Below are 19,458 nucleotides of genomic sequence, written 5' to 3'. Positions count from 1 at the left end.
GGTTAGGCCGCTGTGTGAGGGCACGGCGGTGGAGCCCGGCCCCGCCGCACAGTGGGAGGCTCAGAAAGCACCCGAAATGAAGTTTGTAACTTCTAGTGTAATCACCTGAGCTCTGAATTAAGTGTTGGGGTTTGATCCGGGCCGAAGAAATCATTTAATGAAGAACAAACTTATAGTTTTTAATGCTTTAGCATAATTCTAATACAAACCAGTGCCAAAGCTTTTATACTCCCTTTTCCTGCAGTCATTGTGGCTGATATTCCCAGAGCATGACAAAGCCCCCGGGTCACAGGGGTGATACAGCCAGTTGAAAGAAGGGTTATCTATATCTCTATATATCTATATACAGAACAGGGTTATCTATACTGAAATGATCTCCTTTCCCTCTTAGAAATCATTAATCATCTTTTCGCCCCATTACCTCATGAAAGCAGATATTGCCTGATTCTTCGTTCTTCTGCATCCGCTGTGCTTCCTGAATCTCTGGTGTGGTTTGCATCTGGAAGGGCACCACCATGGCTGTGTATATCCGGAAGCATCCCCTGGAGATTCCTCCGCCATCTGAGAAGGACTGGCTAAAGGATGATGAGGAAGACTTCTTCCTGCAGGATCCCGAGCGAGAGCGAGATGCGCTGCCTCAGCCCATCAGGATGGTCACCAAACTGGTGATGCTGGTTTTTGATGATGCGATGGAAATCATTGAAAGAAGGGAAAGGCTCCGAGAAGCAGAAAAACTAAAGGTCAAGGCCACAGAATGCTTTGCTACAGCTGAATTCCAGGTACACAGCCCCTCACAGCAGAGACAGCATTAATCACCGTAGCAGTTTTTCTGGAGAATGGCCATTCAGTTGATTTCACATTCTTCTGTTCATCACCTTCCTCAGAATCCAGCACCAGCTCACTGATTCACTTCAAAACGTTGCAACTTCTGAGCTTGCCTGACAGGTTCTGCTTCCCGCCCATCTATCACACCTCTCTGAAAACAGAGAAGCAGACATTAAACTAAATTCACCTTCTGCTTCTCAGGCTGGCTCCACCCTTGCTGGCTGGGGAGAAGGTGATTAGTCAGTAGCATATAAATGGGCAAACTCAGTCTGTGTTGTAGTGAACACCCTAATGGAAGCACTGTGAGCAGAAGGGCAGTATTGCCTTCCCCATTGTTATGTGGAGGTATTCCAGGAGGATATGATGCTGTCTGCTGGAGTTCTGTGGTTGGGCTCAATGGCAGGGCTGAGTGTCCCTGAGTTCTTGGCATTTAAAGCCCCTTCTGTTTATTGGAAGGGGAAATGTGGGAGCAAACTCTCTCATTGCCAACACAGGACAATATCTGGGACAGAGATGAGAGCCCCTTACTTGCTCTTCTGATGGAAGTTCAGGCAAAAATTTCCCCCTTGTAGAATAAATCAGCATTTTCTCTTGGTGAAAGATTCAGAGTATTGATGTATATCCTCCACTGGGGAAGCAGTGGGGTACTCTCCTCTTTTCCCTTTCTTGGTAGGTAACTGGAACTGCCACTTGCCTTGCCGTGTCTGGGAAATACATCTTTGTTGGCTTGTCTGTGGGCCTGGCTGCCTTCAAGGTGTCTGACTATACGGAGGTCTGTGCTTGGGATGCAGTCAAGACAGAGATTTGTGCTATCCATGCCTTGGATTTGGGAAATGAGGGCCACATCTTGTTTGCTGTGGATGAAATGGGTGAGTGTGGTGTGGATTTCCTTGACCTAGCTTGGGACAGCTGTGCTCTGGAGCTGGCAGCTGCATTAGGAAAGAGTGCTAAATAAGGAGGAACATCGAAGGGCTGACAGGTTTCCTGGAAAGCCCTGCAAAGAGAGTGTTAGATAACAGGTTGTAGGGTGGCAGGGTGGCCCTAGGGCCTTGTGATTAGTAGAGGGTGTGGGTTTGATGTCCTGTGTGGAGCAGCAGAGGCACTTGCAGAGCTGAAGGTGGTGCACAGTAAATTTTAGGAACACTTTGGACAGAAAGAACTATTGCTTGATATGGTCTCCTGCAGCTGTAATTGCACAGCCCTGTGGTTAGTTTGTTGATTCATCTCAAGTCTATAAATTCTGGTGGAGATACTTTTCAAATTGGCTTAGCCATCTCTATGTACAATCAAATGTTTGCTGGTGCTGGCTTAAGGAAGCCAGCAAAAGTTTAGCGTTGGAAGCAGTGAGATATTCTTCCTTCAGCCCAGGAAAAAAATGTCATCCTGTTCACTGTCCTGCACATGCTAGCACAGCCATCTCAAAGAGCATGGCTACAATCTGTTCGCTTTTCTCCTCCTCCTAATGCTACTTCTGTATTTCTATTCCAGGGCTTGTCTGTCTCTTCTGCTTTCACAAGGAAAGCTTCCTACTCATAAAAATCCTAAACGAAGTGGTAAGTGCTGAATTAATTCCATAGACTGGGCACAGGCTGGTAAGTAATCAATCATGAGGAGGGCTAATTGCCCTCAGTAATTTCTGTCATGGGCAGCAGCAGCTGCCAAGTATTTATTCTTGTTCTTCAACAATCTGTCTGGCCTTCACCCCACTGAGGGCTGTGTAAGGCCATGGAGCTCTCTGAATCAGGGACCTTCCTTTAATGCCTGTTTTTCTTTGGCAGGAGGATATCAGCAAGAGAAGTACTTGTGTGGAGGTGGTGCTGTCCCCACGAGGTGATTATGCAGGAGTCCTGCTGCAAGGCAAGTGCACATGGTGTGATGGATGAAGGCTGTTGTGTTGTAGCAGAGGGGCCAGCAGCAGTGCTTTTAAAATGCTCCAAGTGTTCTAGATTCATAGGGATTCTGTTCCTAACTCTCCCAGTCCCTCTTCCATCTTAGAGAGCTGCTCCTGCCACTCCCTGCCCTCTCCAAATGGGCTGCTGTGAATCAAGACTGATCCCAAAAGCAAGGTCTCTGGAACTGGCCAGTGTAGTTCCCAGCTCCCAGAAGGCTCAGTGAAAACAGTTTTCCCTCTCCAGAAGTACCAGACTCAGTTCCTTCTCTGGTTTACTGTGGCTCACTTTTACACTGGAACTATGTAGACCTGAACATTTTTCTCTGCAGACATAAGCCAGACAGCACAGAGACAGTGTCTGAAAACACTACAGCAAACTCCTTGCTACAACATTCTTCTGTTTGTTGGCAGCTGCCTTTGTCAACCCATTAGCTGCCAGCAGGTTTTCTGGATCCAGGTTTGATGGAATCTGCCTGAATATATGCTGAGAATGACATAGGTAGCATCCACAGAGAACCAGTGTGTGACCACATCCCACTTTCTACTTTACTTCAGAGGGTACAGTTCAAATTATTTGACTGAGTCACTCCATGGAATTTTTTTGGTGGATGTGGGATCTTTAGGACTTGAGCTAGAGGCTGAGATGTAAGTCTTAGTCAAGCCAGAAGTGAGGGGAGAGCTGGGCTGCATGGAGCTCACAGGGATTTTATATTTCCAAAAATATCCAAATCTTCTTTTAAGGATATAAGAAAACAGGGGCTGGTTGCTTGAAAGACCTTTTCCTCTCGTTTCCAATTGCTCAACATGGTTTCCCAATGCAGACAGCACAAAAGCTCGGCTGGAGATCTACCGATTGCCTAAGGATTCCTGGCTGAAGGAGATGGAGGAGAGCCCAGGAGCTGCATTAGGGCTGACTAGTGGGGAGAGGAGGTCAAGCCAGGCATCTGTGGTACAAACAAGTTCCATCTCCTACTGTGCTGTTTTTTCTTATAGCCTTTTGCCTATAGGTCTGTCCCCAGGCCTTTCTCCTGCAGACAGTGACAGCAAGATACAGGCTGAACAAGTCTGTTGGCCCAGGGGGATGGAGTATGTGTCTTTACAGCTGCCCATCCCACATTTCGTAAGGCCTTTGTATTATTTGGACGTGTTTACTCTCCCAAAACAGGCTTCCCAACAAGGTTCCCTTAGTCCCAAGGGCTAGTGCTCCTGCTGCCCCTCCCTGAAACTGGCAGCTCCTTTCCCAACAGTATTGCCCCATCTGAGGAGGCCATATGTAAGAGTATTCCCACAGGGCTTTTCCCTTATGTTACTGGGGAAAGGTGAGAAAGAGTGGAAATTGGGCCTGATACCTCCACTTGGGAGTCTTGTCCTGAACCAGAGTTTATGTTTTAGACTAACAACAAGAGGACCCTGGTGGGATCATGAATGAATCTGCCTGAGCAGGGCAGGGGCTTTGCCTGGTTGCACTAACTACTGTCATCTCTGGTTCTTTGGCAGAAAAGTCTGGAGCTGCATAAAGACGCTTCTGCACAGATGGTAACTGGCCTCAATGAATGTCCTGAACTGTTATGGGGAATTTAAAATGCTGAGTCAGTGCTCAACCCTCTCCTGCATCACTTTCACTCTGCTGGATTTCACCTCTCAACACAGTCACTTTCTGCCCAGCACCTCCAGCTATACCCCTCTGTGATACCTACCTTGTAACTCTTCCTTCTTCCTTCAGCAAAGACTTTCCTGGCCATTTAAGAGGGAGCTGCTTCTCAGCCCTGTCTTCAGGACAAACATCCCTTTAACTTAGCCAAGCCAAAAGCAAACACCCAGGCTTTCCCTCTGCTGATTCCATGTAAACTACCCAAGTTCCTGCCTCTTCCTTCCCAGGCATGGTTGATTATTTAGCCAGACCTTTTCTGTTTAGCTAAGTGTCAGTGTATGTGGGATGGGGTGGTGGTGGGGACACGCTGGTGCTGGTCCCCTGTTAGGACTTTCTGTTCCCAGCCAAGCACATATGTGACTTCCTCCAGTCTCTCTGGAGTAAAATCTGGTTCTTGTATTCAGCAGCACTCTGCAACCTTTGGTCTTGCTTATTTTTTTTCCCTTCTGTATTTTTCTGAGCCTTGCTGGGCCCACAGGAGGCCTGTGCTGCAACAAGAGTAATTTAGAGAGATTAGGAAGATCAGAAGGGGAGGTTATTTAGGACACAAAGATAGGAGGTGTTTGGGCAGGACATCTTTTGTAATGTTGAGAAAGTAGTGACTTACCTCAAGCTTCCGGCCTGAAAAATGAGCCTAAACCCAGTATCTCCTAGGGAGTGTCAGCCAACCTTTGCATATGCTTTCTTTAGAAAGTATTTGATTCCATGAACAGGTGAAAACTTAGCAGTGTAGGGCATGACACAGTTCTCAGGCTGACATTTTCTGTTGCAGGAGTCTCCTGTGGCTGCAAATAAAGTTGATCTAAAGTTGAGTCTCCCAGTGCTGCTGCTGACAGTGAAGCCACCCAAACCCATTACAGGTCAGGACTGATTTTGTACTTGCAACTTGCAGCCTCCTTCAGGTGGCAAAGGAATAATGGCCGTTATGGCTGCAGGACAAGTCAGAAACTCTCAGTAATGTGCTCCCTGGTCCTTTCCTGACCTGTTTCTGTACTTAAATGTAACCCTGTAGCAGGAGTTATTTCTTACCTGACCATTTCATGTGTCACCTTTGTAGCACAAAATAATTCAGTGTGTTTCAAAGTGGGTGTCATATACCCTTGGCTTCATTGTCACTGGAAGGCGAGGAGGTTGTTTCCTAGTTCCTAGCACCCCCAGCTCAGCTGTCAGAGTCCGGAGTTTATAGGTAAATGCTGAGGATGAGGAGGGAGCAGACCTTATGCTGGGACACTGTCAGGGAGAGTGCCACAGAAATGCAGGGTGAGCTGTGTCCTCATATGACTTGCCCTAGTCCCTGCCTTCAAATACTGGAAGAACCCAAACGTGCACAAGTCCATGGGACCTGATGAAATCCATCCACGGGTCCTGAAGGAGCTGGAGAATGAAGTTGCTAAGCCACTGTCCATCATATTTGAAAAATCATGGCAGTCAGGTGAAGTTCCCGAAAACTGGAAAAAGGGAAATATAACCCCCATTTTCAAGAAGGGGAAAATGGATGACCCAGGGAATTACAGACCAGTCAGTCTCACCTCTGTGCCTGGCAAAATCTTGGAGCACATTCTCCTGGAAGGCATGCTAAGGCACATGAAAAACAACAAGGTGCTTGGTGACAGCCAGCATGGCTTCACTGAGGGGAAATCCTGCCTGACCAATTTGGTGGCCTTCTATGATGGGCCTACAGAACTGATGGACAGGGGTAGAGCAGTTGACGTCATCTACCTGGGCTTGTGCAAAGCGTTCGACACTGTCCCACATGACATCCTTGCCTCTAAATTGGAGAGACATCAATTTGATGGGTGGACCACTCGGTGGATAAAGAACTGGCTGGATGGCTGCATGCAAAGAGTTGTGGTCAATGGCTCAATGTCCAGCTGGAGATCAGTAATGAGTGGTGTCCCTCAGGGATCGGTGTTGGGACTGGTCTTGTTCAACATCTTTGTTGGTGACATGGACAGTGGGATTGAGTGCACCCTCAGCAAGTTTGCCGATGACACCAAGCTGTGTGGTTCGGTTGATACGCCGGAGGGAAGGGATGCCATCCAGAGGGACCTCGACACACTTGTGAGGTGGGCTGATGCCAACCTGATGAAGTTTAACCATGCCAAGTGCAAGGTCCTACACCTGGGTCGGAGCAATCCCAGGCACAGCTACAGGTTGGGCAGAGAAGAGATTCAGAGCAGCCCTGCAGAGAAGGACTTGGGGGTGTTGGTCGATGAGAAAATGAACATGAGCCGGCTTCAGTGTGCGCTCGCAGCCCAGAAACCAACCGTATCCTGGGCTGCATCAAGAGGAGCGTGACCAGCAGGTCGAAGGAGGTGATCCTGCCCCTCTACTGTGCTCTTGTGAGACCTCACTTGGAGTATTGTGTACTGTTCTGGTGTCCTCAACATACAAAGGACATGGAACTGTTGGAACAAGTCCAGAGGAGGGCCACGAGGATGATCAGGGGACTGGAGCACCTCCTGCATGAAGATAGGCTGAGAAAGTTGGGGCTGTTCAGCCTGGAGAAGAGAAGGCTGCGTGGAGACCTCATAGCAGCCTTCCGATATCTGAAGGGGGCCTATAAGGATGCTGGGGAGGGACTTTTCATCAGGGACTGTAGTGATAGGACAAGGGGTAATGGGTTCAAACTTAAACAGGGGAAGTTTAGATTGGATATAAGGAAGAAATTCTTTACTGTGAGGGTGGTGAGGCACTGGAATGGGTTGCCCAAGGATGTTGTGAATGCTCCATCCCTGGCAGTGTTCAAGGCCAGGTTGGACAGAGCCTTGGGTGATATGGTTTAGTGTGAGGTGTCCCTGCCCATGGCAGGGGGGCTGGAACTGGATGATCTTAAGGTCCTTTCCAACCCTAACTTTTCTGTGATTCTATGATTCTAAGATGGGCTAGTGATATGGAAAGTCCCACCAGAGATGCAGTGTGTCCCTCTTCAAGATAATGCCAGCCTGAAGGAGGGATGGTCAAAGTGCCTCTGAGCACTCTATGGTGTCTGCTTCTCCAGGGCTGTGCATTTCCCCTTTGTGTTCCCAATGCAGGCAGTAGTTTTAAAACCCCTTTGGATGCCTTGAAGAAAGTGGATGATGACAGCGTGCTTGGCTTGGGGTACAATCACCTAATCAAAGATACCCAGTGGGAGCAGCAGGAAGCAATCTTCCGCAGCACATATCGGGAGTACCTGGAGGTTGCGGATGAGAGCGAGAGCAGAGAGGAGATGCCCAGGTCAGTGAGAGCACCAACTAGGATTTGAGTCCATGAGACACCAACACAGGGCACTTTTCAAGTGTAGATGGAAGCCCCTGTATTAGCTTTGCCTCCTTGGAACTAAATGATCTGAAGATCCTTTCCAACCCTAACCATTCTATGATTCTTCATCCCAAGGCTTCAGGGCAGGGGCTAGAGCCATTCCAGGTCTTGTTGCAGTGCTGCCTACTTAGCAAAACCTTTATTATAGATAAATTTCTTCCCTTCTTTTTTTCAGACATGCTACTTTTCACTTTCTCCTGCCTAGCCAGGTCCTGCAGGTTCATCCTGGAATGAAAGTACAGCCAGGTAATCCATAGGTTCACAGCTTTTTGCCCATTTGAAGCATTTCACTGCATGACTTTGAGGTCCAGTTAAAGCTCAGTGGCTCTGGCTGGGGTTCACTATAACAATTCCACCTCCAAGGATGTAAGCCTGGATAAAAGTTTTGTTCTGGCTTAGTTTCTGTGTGAGCAGAGTTTCTGTCCCACCAGAGAAACTATGAGAGCTCAAGGAGAGCTTTCTTATTCTGTTTTGGTGTCCTGGATTGTTCCTTTCTTTGTCTCCAGTCTCTTTCTCTCTTTTGTCATCCTCTTCTCTGTACCAGATGTTCCAGCTGGCATCAGTGTGCACTGGGATGGAAGCCACAATCTCTGCTTCTACTTACTTAACTATTCACTTAAGGAGAAAGTTGGTAAGGATGTCTTGCTTGCTTTAACAGAGCTCTCTGTGGGGAGTGGGAGTAGTCAGTGGACAGTGCCTGTTATTCAGCCAGATTACCATGGTTCAGGGAAATGAGGAATGGGGAGGAGAGCTGCCTCATATCGTGTGGGTTAGGCTGGTGTTTGGATATGGGGCTCTATCTTGCGCAGGCTGGCAGTATTTTTAGTGAAGCCACACCAAAAATGGTGCATGTTTAATTGGGAAACTGGATGCTAATACCATTAGATTGCTCTGCACATTTTTACAGTTGGCTCTCTTCATGTCCTTCTGTTCAGACTCCAATCCGAATCCTGATGTTGTGTGGCCATGTGCAGCTCCAATTGTGTGCTCAGCTGTCAGTTCCTGCTCCAGGTACCTGGCACTGGCATGTGAAGATGCAGCAATAACTATCTGGGATAAGCAGCTAGGTGAGCCTATCATTTGGAACTGTGTATTGGGTTCACTGTGGATAAGATGCTATTTTCCCTAGGAGTTTAAGGTTCTGGCTTGATGGGAACAAGGGACTGGCAGTGAGTTTACAAGCAAATCTGAAAGTAGTTTGGACTCATTTGTTCACTGGATACTTGTCCAGAAGCTGCCAACTCAGCATCACTGCTCTGGCCTTTGCAGAACCATTCCTATCCACAATAAGGGGCTGTGAACTGCTGCAGCCATGACTGAGCTGTCTTGCCCCTGAGGCTGTGAGACAGTGACAGTCACTGCTTTGCCACTGCACCCACAGGTCATCTTTAAGGTTGTCCTGGCATTGCAGTCCAGGCTGCCATCCTTGCCAGTGTTATTCTGCCATGATGCAGGGATTGTTCTGGCAGAAGAATTTTCTTCCATCAGGATTTTCTGCTGGCTGCTGCCCCTGAGCAGGCCATACCTGTGCTTAAGCTTTCCTTGAATGAATTGTCAGTTTCTTTTTCTTCCTAAACTGCTGTCCCTTTTTTTCCCTTGCTTCCCCAGGATACCCCCTGTCTGTGACTACTATTCTAGAGGAACGCCTCATCCGTAGTATCCACTTCCTACGGAGTTCTGCAGTTGCCCGTGATGAGACACCGTGTCCTGGTACAGATCCTGCCTATCCCATTGTGCAGCTTCTAGTGCTATGTACAGACAGTGCTCTCTACTTGGTGAAAGCACCCAGGGCTGAGAAGTCCAGCATCACGCTCCTGGCAAACAGGTGAGGTTGATTCTGACAGAGCTCACTCCAGCCAAAGAAACCATGTGGAGCAGTGGTCAGGTCCAGCAGGGAACCCCACATTTCTATGGAATAGAGAACTTTCTACTGCTTTTACCCAGATAGCTCTGCCATGCTGCTGTCAGCAGCAAGTGTGGTTTTGCTAGGAATCAGTTCCAGTAACCACTGACGGTTATGGCAGAATGAGGGTTTTTCTGAATTATTCTATGCACCAGAACAGAAGTGCTTTTAGCACTGCTCTGAGGCTGATGTTCAGCTAGCTGGGTCTCTGCCAGATACTCAGGGGAATTTTTGCTCCTCTTTTGTGCCCTTGCCTGAAGTCAGAATAAGCGTTTCTTGCCATCTTTCTGTAAATTTTATGTTCACTTATGCCCTTGGTTTGAGAAGAAAGGTCAACTTGGAGGGAAGTGCTGCTCTAAAGGCTATGGTTTCATGCCTCCATGGCAGGCAGGGCATTTGTATCTGCAACATAGTTCCTAGGCAGGCTTGCACAGGAATGGGCCTCAGGGGTTCCTGCCTGGAAGGAGACAGGCTTTGTCTCCATAGGGAAGGAGCTTGACTGGAACTTTAGGCCAGCCAGTGTGCACAAACTGCCCTTGTCATTATCACAGCCTCTCCGTACATGTCAAGTACATGGATAGCGGCAAAAGTCTGCATCTGCTTTACAGGCCTCAAGATCCAAATCTTGCTGTCAGTGCTGTCGTGCCTGTCCTGGCATTCCCCAGTGCAGTGAGTATTACTGCCAGCTCTCTTAAGAACTGGGTGGGAACAAAAGTCCATCTGCCCTGGGATCCTGTTTTCAGTAATGTCTGTAACTGGGTGCCAAGAAGATGAAGAACAGAGCAATCAGAGATGGTGCTGCCCTCACATCCTTCTCCAGCTATTTTTAGCATACGGACTTCCTGCACCAGTTACAGGTCTGTATGTAACTGGTCACTCTCAAAGGATTTCTCTTCCATGATCTTACTTAGCATCCACTTGCACCAGTGTCTTCTAATTGACCACTGAGGTGAGAGACACATGAGACAGGTCCAGCTGCAAGGATGAGAGGGGAAGCTGTGAAGCTTCAGGCGTCAGGGTCAGATATGAGAAGGCATCATAGTGAGGAAGTTACAAGCAGAAGTCCAGCCAGACTTTTCAAATGGCCTCAAAAAGCTTTCAGGCATGGGGAGAAGAGGACTTAAAGCTGCTCACCAGAGCCAGCCATGCAAGAGGCTGGATCTAGTTAATTTCTAACCTGCTCTGCTGCCCGTTTCCAATCCCAGCATGCAGCAATTTCAGTCCAGGTTCCCTGCACAGCCTCTTTTTTGATCTGCTGAGGCCTGGTGACAACTGACAGGGCAAGCAAAAAACCCCAGCATCATAGTTGGGGATATAAAGTCCTGAATGTCATTCCATATTCTTCCCAGGAAATGCTTTTCACTTGTTTTACATCTAAGTGTCAACTTGCTGTTTCAGGTGCTGATCTTCTCCTGGGATGGCAAAGTGTCCCTAATGAACACTGACACATCACAGATTGTTTACTGCTTCATTATTCCACCTTCTCATTCTGTAGCATCCCCCTGGCAGCCGGTGTTCACAGTGGATAGTGTGAATTGGTGCTTGCTGCTTCGAGGTGGGTAGCCCCCTGGGGTGGTCTTAGATACATGGTCACTGGATGCATTCAGCTGTGTACTGATCCTTGGTAATTCTTCTTACTGGCTGACTCCTGATGCAATGGCTCACTGTTCTCATTTCTGTTTAGGAGATAAGCAGCAGCAGGCAGATGCACTGGCCAGTCGCTGCACCATCTTCCTTTTTGACTTCAACTCCTACCCACTGAAGGAGGCTTTCCCACAGGAACCAGATTTGCCTCTCAAATCCTCACAGAACCTGACATGGTTTGAGAGATGTAACATTTTCTTACGTGATAGGTAAGGTTCTCCTTCTGCCTGATAGGTAAGTGCTCTTACATTATTGAAAGCTGTGGAGTTGCTCAGGTCCATGCAATATCTCACCCTGGATCTTCTGGGTTCTTCTGTGTGCTGAGACAGATTTGTGTCTGGGTAAGTTTGATGTTCAGGGAACATTGTCAGGGAATATGATCCTCATTTAAGTGTCTGCATCTTCCTTTTGACCTAATAGCCAGGCAGAGCTGGGAACTCTTTGTACCTTGCTTCTCCCCTCTATTCATAGCTCCATTTGATGTTTAAGTAGATTTGTGTTGCAGGTTTCTCGTTTGGGAAGGTCCCCAGCACCCTCAGGCCGAGGTTGTAGTTTAGCTGCTGCATTGGGTCCATGCCGTCACTAGATGGCAATGTGACATCTCTTATTTAGTGACTTTTCCTTGAATTCTTTTGCGACCGTAGAGCCAGAGCCATGTCAATGATATTCTTCTGTTGGTTCTTTTCACTATGCCTTAATTCTTCAACCTGAAATGGAACAGGCGGGTGCAGGTATGACCTTACAGCAGATATTACGTGGTAGCCTTCCCTAATTCCTTGTTTCCAGGGTGAATCTTCTGGTGCTGTCTGGCTAGTTAAGTGCAGAAAAGTTTTATTCTATGCTACCACCCATCAGTTCTGTCCCTTCTTCTCATAAAGCTGGAGAGGAGATTCTTTTCTGCCTTATACCAGAAAAAACTGGGGAGACATCACAACCAGGGATATGTTGCTGCCTGGATACTGAGAGCTGATGCCAGAGCAGAGCAAATACATCTACAGCAAGACCTTTGTCTACAGAAGCTAAGAGGCAAAGAGGAATGTGGAGGTTGTTGCTGTCAAGAGCAGCAAACTTGAGTGCTGAGTGGCATGAGGGAATCACAGAGGGGGTTTGGATACAAAAAGTCTGAGCTGCTTAATCTGTAGTGAGCTCCAGGTACCCTCGGGGGAACCAGCTAAGATTGTCTGGGCACCAGGACAATGACAGGCACTGTTTTAACCACCCTCTTCTTCCCTCATTAGGCAGCAGAGCCTGCTGGGACTCAGGGAGCAGTTGCCTGAATTCTGGAGCCGGCTGCAGGCACAAGCAGCTGCCATGGATGAGGAGAGACAGAAAAAGAAGGGACAGAAGAAGCCGTAGTGAGCCTTTCATCCTGAGGGCGAGGCTCTGCACTATCACAGTCCAGCAACCCCACAGTCCAGCACTGATAGTTTGACAGCAACTCTATTTAAATCTATCCTGCTGTTTTTCAGCCTAGGGCATTTGTCATCCCAAATAGCTGCTTGCCTGCCACTGCTCAGCCACAAAAATCTGCACCCTGCCTCTTTCCTTACCTAACCCTCAGCCTAAGCCCCTCTTCATCACGCACAAGCACTACTGATGGAAGAGTCTAGAGGTAGGAAAGGCCTCTCATTGGAGTGGCAGGCCCAACCACTGTGTAGCTCAGCTAAGCATTTGGGCTGGATATCCTCCCAGAGGCATGGAGCATCACAGATATATGGTGTGTTACAATGTCCCTCTTTAATAAAGCTTTTTTTCCAGTAAAAGTCTCTTGCTCTTCATGGGGCTGGTATTTTGTCACTGATGTTCTGTCCTGCTGCTGCCAGGGCTCACCAATGTGTGTTATCTTCTGCTCTGACCCAGATGGGCAGCAACATCCTTGTGCTTAGCAAGAGACCTGCTCTTTGCAAACCAGGCAACAAATCAGCCTTGAAAGTGTCATCCCCCAGAGCACAGCAGCACCGAGCAGCAGGGACACACTCTGCAGTGTGAGCTAGGCTGGTCTGCAATTTAGGTGTTTCTTTTGACTTCAAAGCAGGCAGTTTTGGGATAAGACTGCTAAGGAATTGCAGCCTCGAAAAGTGCAGACGAGATCTCTGGGTTGAGGTCAAACTAGGACTGGTGTCTGAGCCAAGGACCAAAGCTGAGGTGTCCACAGAAGTTATGGCTGCGCTAAGCCAAAGACAGGCCAGGAGCATGGCCAGGTGAAAGACCATAAAAAGCTGAAGCATCCCTCTTACAGGCAACAGAAAGCAAAGAATTAGCAGGGACAATGCAAGGCCAAGCATCCATGTGTTTTTTTCTTACTCAAGAAGTATATTAAGTTAGCAGCTTGCCCTGTGTACCTGATAGATTGGGCAAAAAACTATGCAGGTTCCCTGGGCAGTTTTTCAATATTTTCAAGTCTGTAGTCCTGTGGGATACTGACAGCATCTAAACATTAACTGCAGAGTCTGACTGCTCAGCTAGGGGCTCTCAGCCTGCCTGCATCTTGTACTGGGTATCTTCCAAAATACCCATTCTCAAGCAGACCAGACTATGATTTCTTGGGCATAAAAACCAAGGAAGCCTCCATGCTTTTACAGCTGATCTTGCTTCCAGGATGTCTGCCTAATCCACAAGGAATCTGACAAATCTGCCAGGAACCCCTCCAACCCATGTGCATAGGTGAGCTGTGTGTTCTCCAAGTCTCATCCTAGTGATGCCCTCAAAGGTTTGGCAAAGCATCAATGCAGGGAGCCAGGAATTCAGCAGGCTCAGCTCTGTAGACGCTCTAGTGTCAAGGACCCATTTAATTTTATCATAGCAAGTTGTCTTGTTTTGGATTGGGTTTTGATGAGAGGCCTCAGCTCATCCTCTGGACATAAAGTCACCCAGTGTGTAGTGGAGGTAGGAAAGAGAAGCATCCCACTTGTTTCAGTCCCAGATGCCTGGTTTTGCTCTGGAGGATGAAAAACTATCTGAATTAAACCTTCCTATTTGCTACCTTTGTGAAAGGCTTTGAGGGCCATAGTAAAGCCTTTTGTGCTGTCATTTTCCATCTGCCACAGATTACAGCTTCACAGCTCCTCTAATTGTTACGGATATTGATACTGGGTTGTGTGAGCACTTGCCATCTGCTTCAGTGGAAAGTCAAGAGGGTTAGCTCAAACCACCCTCAATGCCTGTTTAAACTGAGCCACTTGGTTCAGCACTGAAGTGAACAAGGAACAATCCTTGATCCTTTCCTCTGTTCTCGCTGTGGTGGCAGTAACTATTATTGTGTTTCTGTGGTTCTTTAAGAAACAATGGGCCTTCTGCCACAACTGGGCACAGGGAATTATTCAAGGCAGGAATTCCTATTCCTACATTGCTTCCCATGCTGCAGAGACCCAGCACAATTAATCTGTGGCCCCTCAAAGAGCACTGGGTCTAGTTCTTGCTATTTGTGCAAATGTGAAGGGCTTGGGGATCTGTGCCCTTAATCCTACCCCATCTGCTTTCCATCCAGAAGAGGAGCAGGGCTTGCCTAGCATGAGAAGAGGCAGGACAAGATCTGCTAATCAGTTTGACGTACTGTGCATCCACCAGTTTGTGTGTATTCATCCCAAGGTGTGCTTGTTTGTTTGCAGTTTGAATTCGCTCTAGAACTCTAATCATGTGCTTGGCCAAGATAACCAGGAGCTGGCAGGCTCCACAGAGAAAGGAAAACAACAAGCAGCTGCAGGAGGCTGATGAAGAGCCTTTGTTTTTGCCTATGACTTCAGCAGGGGACCATTTGTTTCCTGCTACTTCGAAGGGATGCAGAAAAATTGCTATGATCAGTGTGTTGATACATGTGCTGGTGATGGAGCTGTGTGCTGAGCTCCACAGCATGTTCTGGAGAGGACCAGAGGCACCTGACTGCTTATTCCTAAGAAGATGCCCTTGCCAGCTCTTCTTCTATTCCCAGTCACTCCATGAGCCCTTGGCAGCTGTAAGTCTGAACCAGTCTGAGCTATTGTGCTGCTGGAAACTACAGAAAGGCCTTGAGAGGTATCATACATATCACCATCAAAAGATGAAACTGTAAGAGTTCTGGCTGCGCCAACTCCTAGCTCAGCGCCAAGCTCGGTGAACTCCGAGGTGCTGCCTGGGTATATATAATAGGAGCAGTTTGGCTCTGTATTTTAAGAGTAAAATAAATCTTAAAGCTGAGTTTGCAGATTGGGCTTGTGAGAGCTTGAGGAGAAAAGCTCAGATCCACAGAGAGGCGCTCGAGCTGCATCCTTCCAGCGGAGCAAGGTCAGGCCAAGCAGAGATGGTTTCTGTGGGAAAGGAGGCTGTACTTTAATCTCACTAAATTATCTGCTGTTCTTTGCAAGAAGCCAAATATCATCTTGCTTCTTTGCATACTTGCTTGTGCTGTGGAAACAGAGGAAATCAGAGGCTGATCTGATAAGATTCCCCCACTCCTGAGGGCCAACAAAAGGGTAAGCCGCATCTGTGCTGCTAGGAGTGCGGTCCTTCGGAAGAGCTGAAGTGTTGTATGCTTCAGGACCTTACTCCTTACACCCATGTTGCCAGCTTTAATGCAACAACCCACATATCCCTCAGTACCTTGCCACATACAACCTGAAGCCACCCTAAGGAGGAATCTGTAAGGATCTCTGTGTCCTATCTGGGGCAAATAATGTCCCTGCAAGACACTGTGGGACATGCAGTGGTGCCTGGGGCGGGCAGTCCCAGCAAGTGTTTGTTCTTGAAGTAGGGGCTGCACAAGGCCAAGCTTCCTCTCCTGCTCTACAGATTTGTGTCTAGATATAGGTGAACCAGGTACCGCATCCCATTCCTAATTGCTTAAATAGCTCTCGTTGTCCAAACTAGTGTCGCTTCATTACCTCTAATGCCAGTTCCCTGGACCAGGATGCAGTTTCTCATCTTCCTTTGGGGCCAGGCTATAGCTGTCGAGTTGTGGTGCTCAGCCAAGCTATGCAGATTAAGTCTTTTAATCTTCCCTAATGCATTGTGCCAGACATCTCAGTCTGGTTTAATATGGGGTTTCTGCAAATGCCTTCCAGTTTGTTGCCATTTCTGTTCCAGTTTGTTATTGTCCAGTGTTTCTGGTACTGCTCTGTCTAGGACCTAGTACAATTCAAGGCATGGGGAGCCATTTTGCTGACCTTTATACCTGATTTTGCAAGAGCAGAACCACTGGCTGGGATAAGACATAAGCTGTGTTTTCGAGGCCAAAATACAGGAAGAAGTTGGCTTGGCTTAGCTGAGGGTTCTAGAGAGATAAGAGATTTGCATGATGGCTGGGGTGATGCTGTGTTTTGGCTATTGCCCTGTGGATTTACAGGCACTTCACACAGCTGAAGACAGACAAGGGCTTGTGCTACCAATAACTCACACCCTACCTAAGCCAAGTGCTGGGGCACAGCAGACTGGTCATGCAGTAGGGGAGGATGTGTCATTGCAAGAGCCATGTCTTCACATGGCACACCTCTGTGCAGTGCCATGTGTTGGCTCGGCCCCAAGAAAGCCTGTGCTTTAAAAGGAAGGGAAGGTGATTGACTCATGTCACTGCAGGGTTGCTGATTAGGAAGGAGGGAGATGTACAGTATCTGGATGGCAAATTGGCCTCTGCTGCCAAGTTTGCAACACCTGAACTGTGTCAAGCTTGTTTTGTTAGAGACTTCGCGTCAACCCAAACACTGCTCTTCTGTGCCAGGGTTTGCTGCAGGGGGAAGAGGGAATAAGTTTGTGTTGTGAGGACATGGAGATCTGTAGGGGGTAAAAACCAAATCCTGCATTGAGTGATGAGGAAGAAACACTAATTAGACAAGGAAGAGGAACCTGCCAGGTTACAATCCTGACCTAACAACCAGTTATAGGATAATGCAGCACGGTAATGCAGGGTAAACACTAGGTAGAGGATGTCTGAATTAATTCCTTTTCGAAACACAGTGATCATTTAAAAACATCCGGTATCCTCATTTTAAGCTGTCCATCATAGATACCAGCACAAACTGTGGTAAATTGTCCCAGTTGTTAAACTACTTGTGCTGTTGGAATTTGCACCCTGTTTCTAATCCAAATAGGTCACGTTCCAGCTTCTAGTCACTGAATCGTGCTGGATCTCTGGGAGATGGGAAGGTCCATCAGCAAAAGGTGAGGTTTGTGTGGAGGGAGCTACAAGCCATGTGTGTGTGCAAAGCAGATGCAGGGAGACTGAACTTGAATCCTTGCTCTCCATGTGTGTTATATTCCTATTGTGGTGGAAGAAAATGTGAAAAGCATTTCACCCAGTTCCTGGGGCAGTGCAACAGGAGAGGGGAGACAAAGCAGGAAAAGGATTTGCCATTGCCCAAGTGGGAATTGAATGCTCAATTCTGTTACTAGTAGCTTTTGCCCTTTATGGATCTTGTCCATGGCAGAATCCTGGCAGAGACTGCGGCAGTGATGGTGGATGAGACAGGACCAAACAGGGTTGTACTTCCCTACTGCTTCAATAGCTCCTACCCTTCGCAGTGCTACTTTGCAGTGAGTAGGCAGTGGATACTACAGGTTTGCCATCTCTGTTGTTAACCCTGGTGCTGTCTCTGTGGAAGTTCGTGTTTTAGCAATTAATTTCCTTGAAATTATTCCTGCTAAAAGCATTCCCAGAAGGTCCCTTGGCACTGGTAAATGTTTGCAAAGGCTGATTGGGTTGATCAGCATTGCAGACAAGCACCCTTCCTGCAGGTTAAATGGGAGCCAGCACTGCTGAGTGGAGTAACAGGGGGTAAAGCAGGTATGAATGATAAAAGGAGGAAGCCCTGAGTTGTTTGGCTTTACTATGATCACTTTAATCAGCTGTTTTCAGTAGCAAGTTGTATTTTTCTTCAGTGCACATCACTAGTGTTGTAAATTGTCATTCCTCAGGGATCTGAGAGGCTGAGGTTATTGTTGGAACTAGAGTGAACAGATAGAGACTTACACATTTCCTTTTCAAAATGAATCAGAATTGAAAGCCTTCCTCTGTATATTCTCCACCTCTTGAGGGAAAACCTGAAATCCAGATCTGGATTTTACACTTGCTTCTCTGTATGACCACACTGATCCTAATCTTCCAAATTCGGGAAAACAATACAGAGCCTAGCTGTCGTTTAGGCTATGTATTCTGCTTGTGCACTTCCATTTGAGTCAGTTTTAACAACTGTTTCTCTTTCTGAATGCGTTAGGGCAGTCTCATTATAACATAATGATTCTGTTGGAAGACATGCATCTTGTTGCCTCATTCCAGAGCTTCCGGAGGAAAAATGCTGAAAGAGTCTGCAGTGTGATTATCATTGTGGTGACAGTTGTTTTCCCGTTTAATTTTGATTTTGCTTTCATTCTTTGGGAACAGAGCAATGCCCAGAGCTCCTCCCCCTCTTCCAAAGATGCCATCCTGCAGCTAGGAAATATTTAGCAAGGCGCTGGGGCAACAGAACAGACCCATAAAAGGCACATAATGAAATACAATGGGTTATCAGTGGAAAGATCAACCAGTTAATGCTTTTAGCTGTTGCAGTGCAAAAAAGATGTATTCCCTCCCCTAAAGATAGATCAAGAATGGTTATGAATTCCTAAAGCCTCTTTAGAGAATTTAAATGCATCTTCCAGATCTAAGCTGTGGACTCACTTAGCATTCCTGTAATAATATTTTCCCAAGGATGAACTGTTCCTGAACAGAATGGCCACTGAAGTGCATTTCATATGCGAGGGATTTCAAGTTAGCAGGAGCTTATAGTTCTATAAGTAAGGAATGTATCATCTATTGGAAAGCAAAGCATTTCCCCAAGTTTAGAAAAAGCCTGTGAAGTTTTTTTCAGCTTTGAAAACGAACCCTGTATTTCTCCATTTCTCTTTAATGGGAAGCACAGGGTGAAGAAGGAATAAGGACTCCAAGGAAGAAGGTTTTATTATTTATTTTTCTAAAAGGGGAAATATTGTCAGATTTTGTTTCATTAGTTTAAAAAACCACAACCCTTTTCACTGACATGGTCTTCAAGCGAAGACTTGATTCAATGAGTTCCATGCACATGCTCAGTATTTCGGGAAGCTTAGAAGTGTGGTTTGCAAAAGAAAGGAATGATCTTGGATGGCTTTGCCTCATGATACTCAACTGGAGTTCCTTTAGATGGTCTGTTTTCATCATCCCCAAAAGGCCTCCTTTGAATCAAATCGGAGTCTCTCGAGGTTTTTCAGATGCCTTGAAAATGCACTGGAGGTTTGGCTGTCATTCATGTGAAGAAGCAA

General features: G+C 47.1%; 1 protein-coding gene across 1 annotated transcript; it reads left to right on the top strand.

Annotated features, from left to right (window-relative positions):
* Positions 1–515: 515 nt before the first annotated feature.
* Positions 516–11,430, top strand: WDR93 (WD repeat domain 93; the record flags this gene model as incomplete). Its single annotated transcript, XM_080626754.1, has 13 exons — positions 516–779; positions 1,499–1,694; positions 2,314–2,378; positions 2,604–2,686; positions 3,542–3,665; positions 5,140–5,227; positions 7,403–7,586; positions 8,177–8,301; positions 8,606–8,737; positions 9,279–9,495; positions 10,182–10,242; positions 10,972–11,128; positions 11,258–11,430. The coding sequence occupies 13 exons, from the start codon at positions 516–518 to the stop codon at positions 11,428–11,430; spliced, it is 1,869 nt and encodes a 622-aa protein (XP_080482880.1).
* Between the last annotated feature and the right edge of the window lie 8,028 nt (positions 11,431–19,458).

Source organism: Psittacula echo (genome assembly GCF_963264785.1).
Source record: "Psittacula echo genome assembly, chromosome: 10".
Lineage (NCBI taxonomy): Eukaryota > Metazoa > Chordata > Aves > Psittaciformes > Psittacidae > Psittacula > Psittacula echo.
Note: the sequence above shows the minus strand (reverse complement) of the source record. Positions and strands in the feature narration are given on the sequence as shown.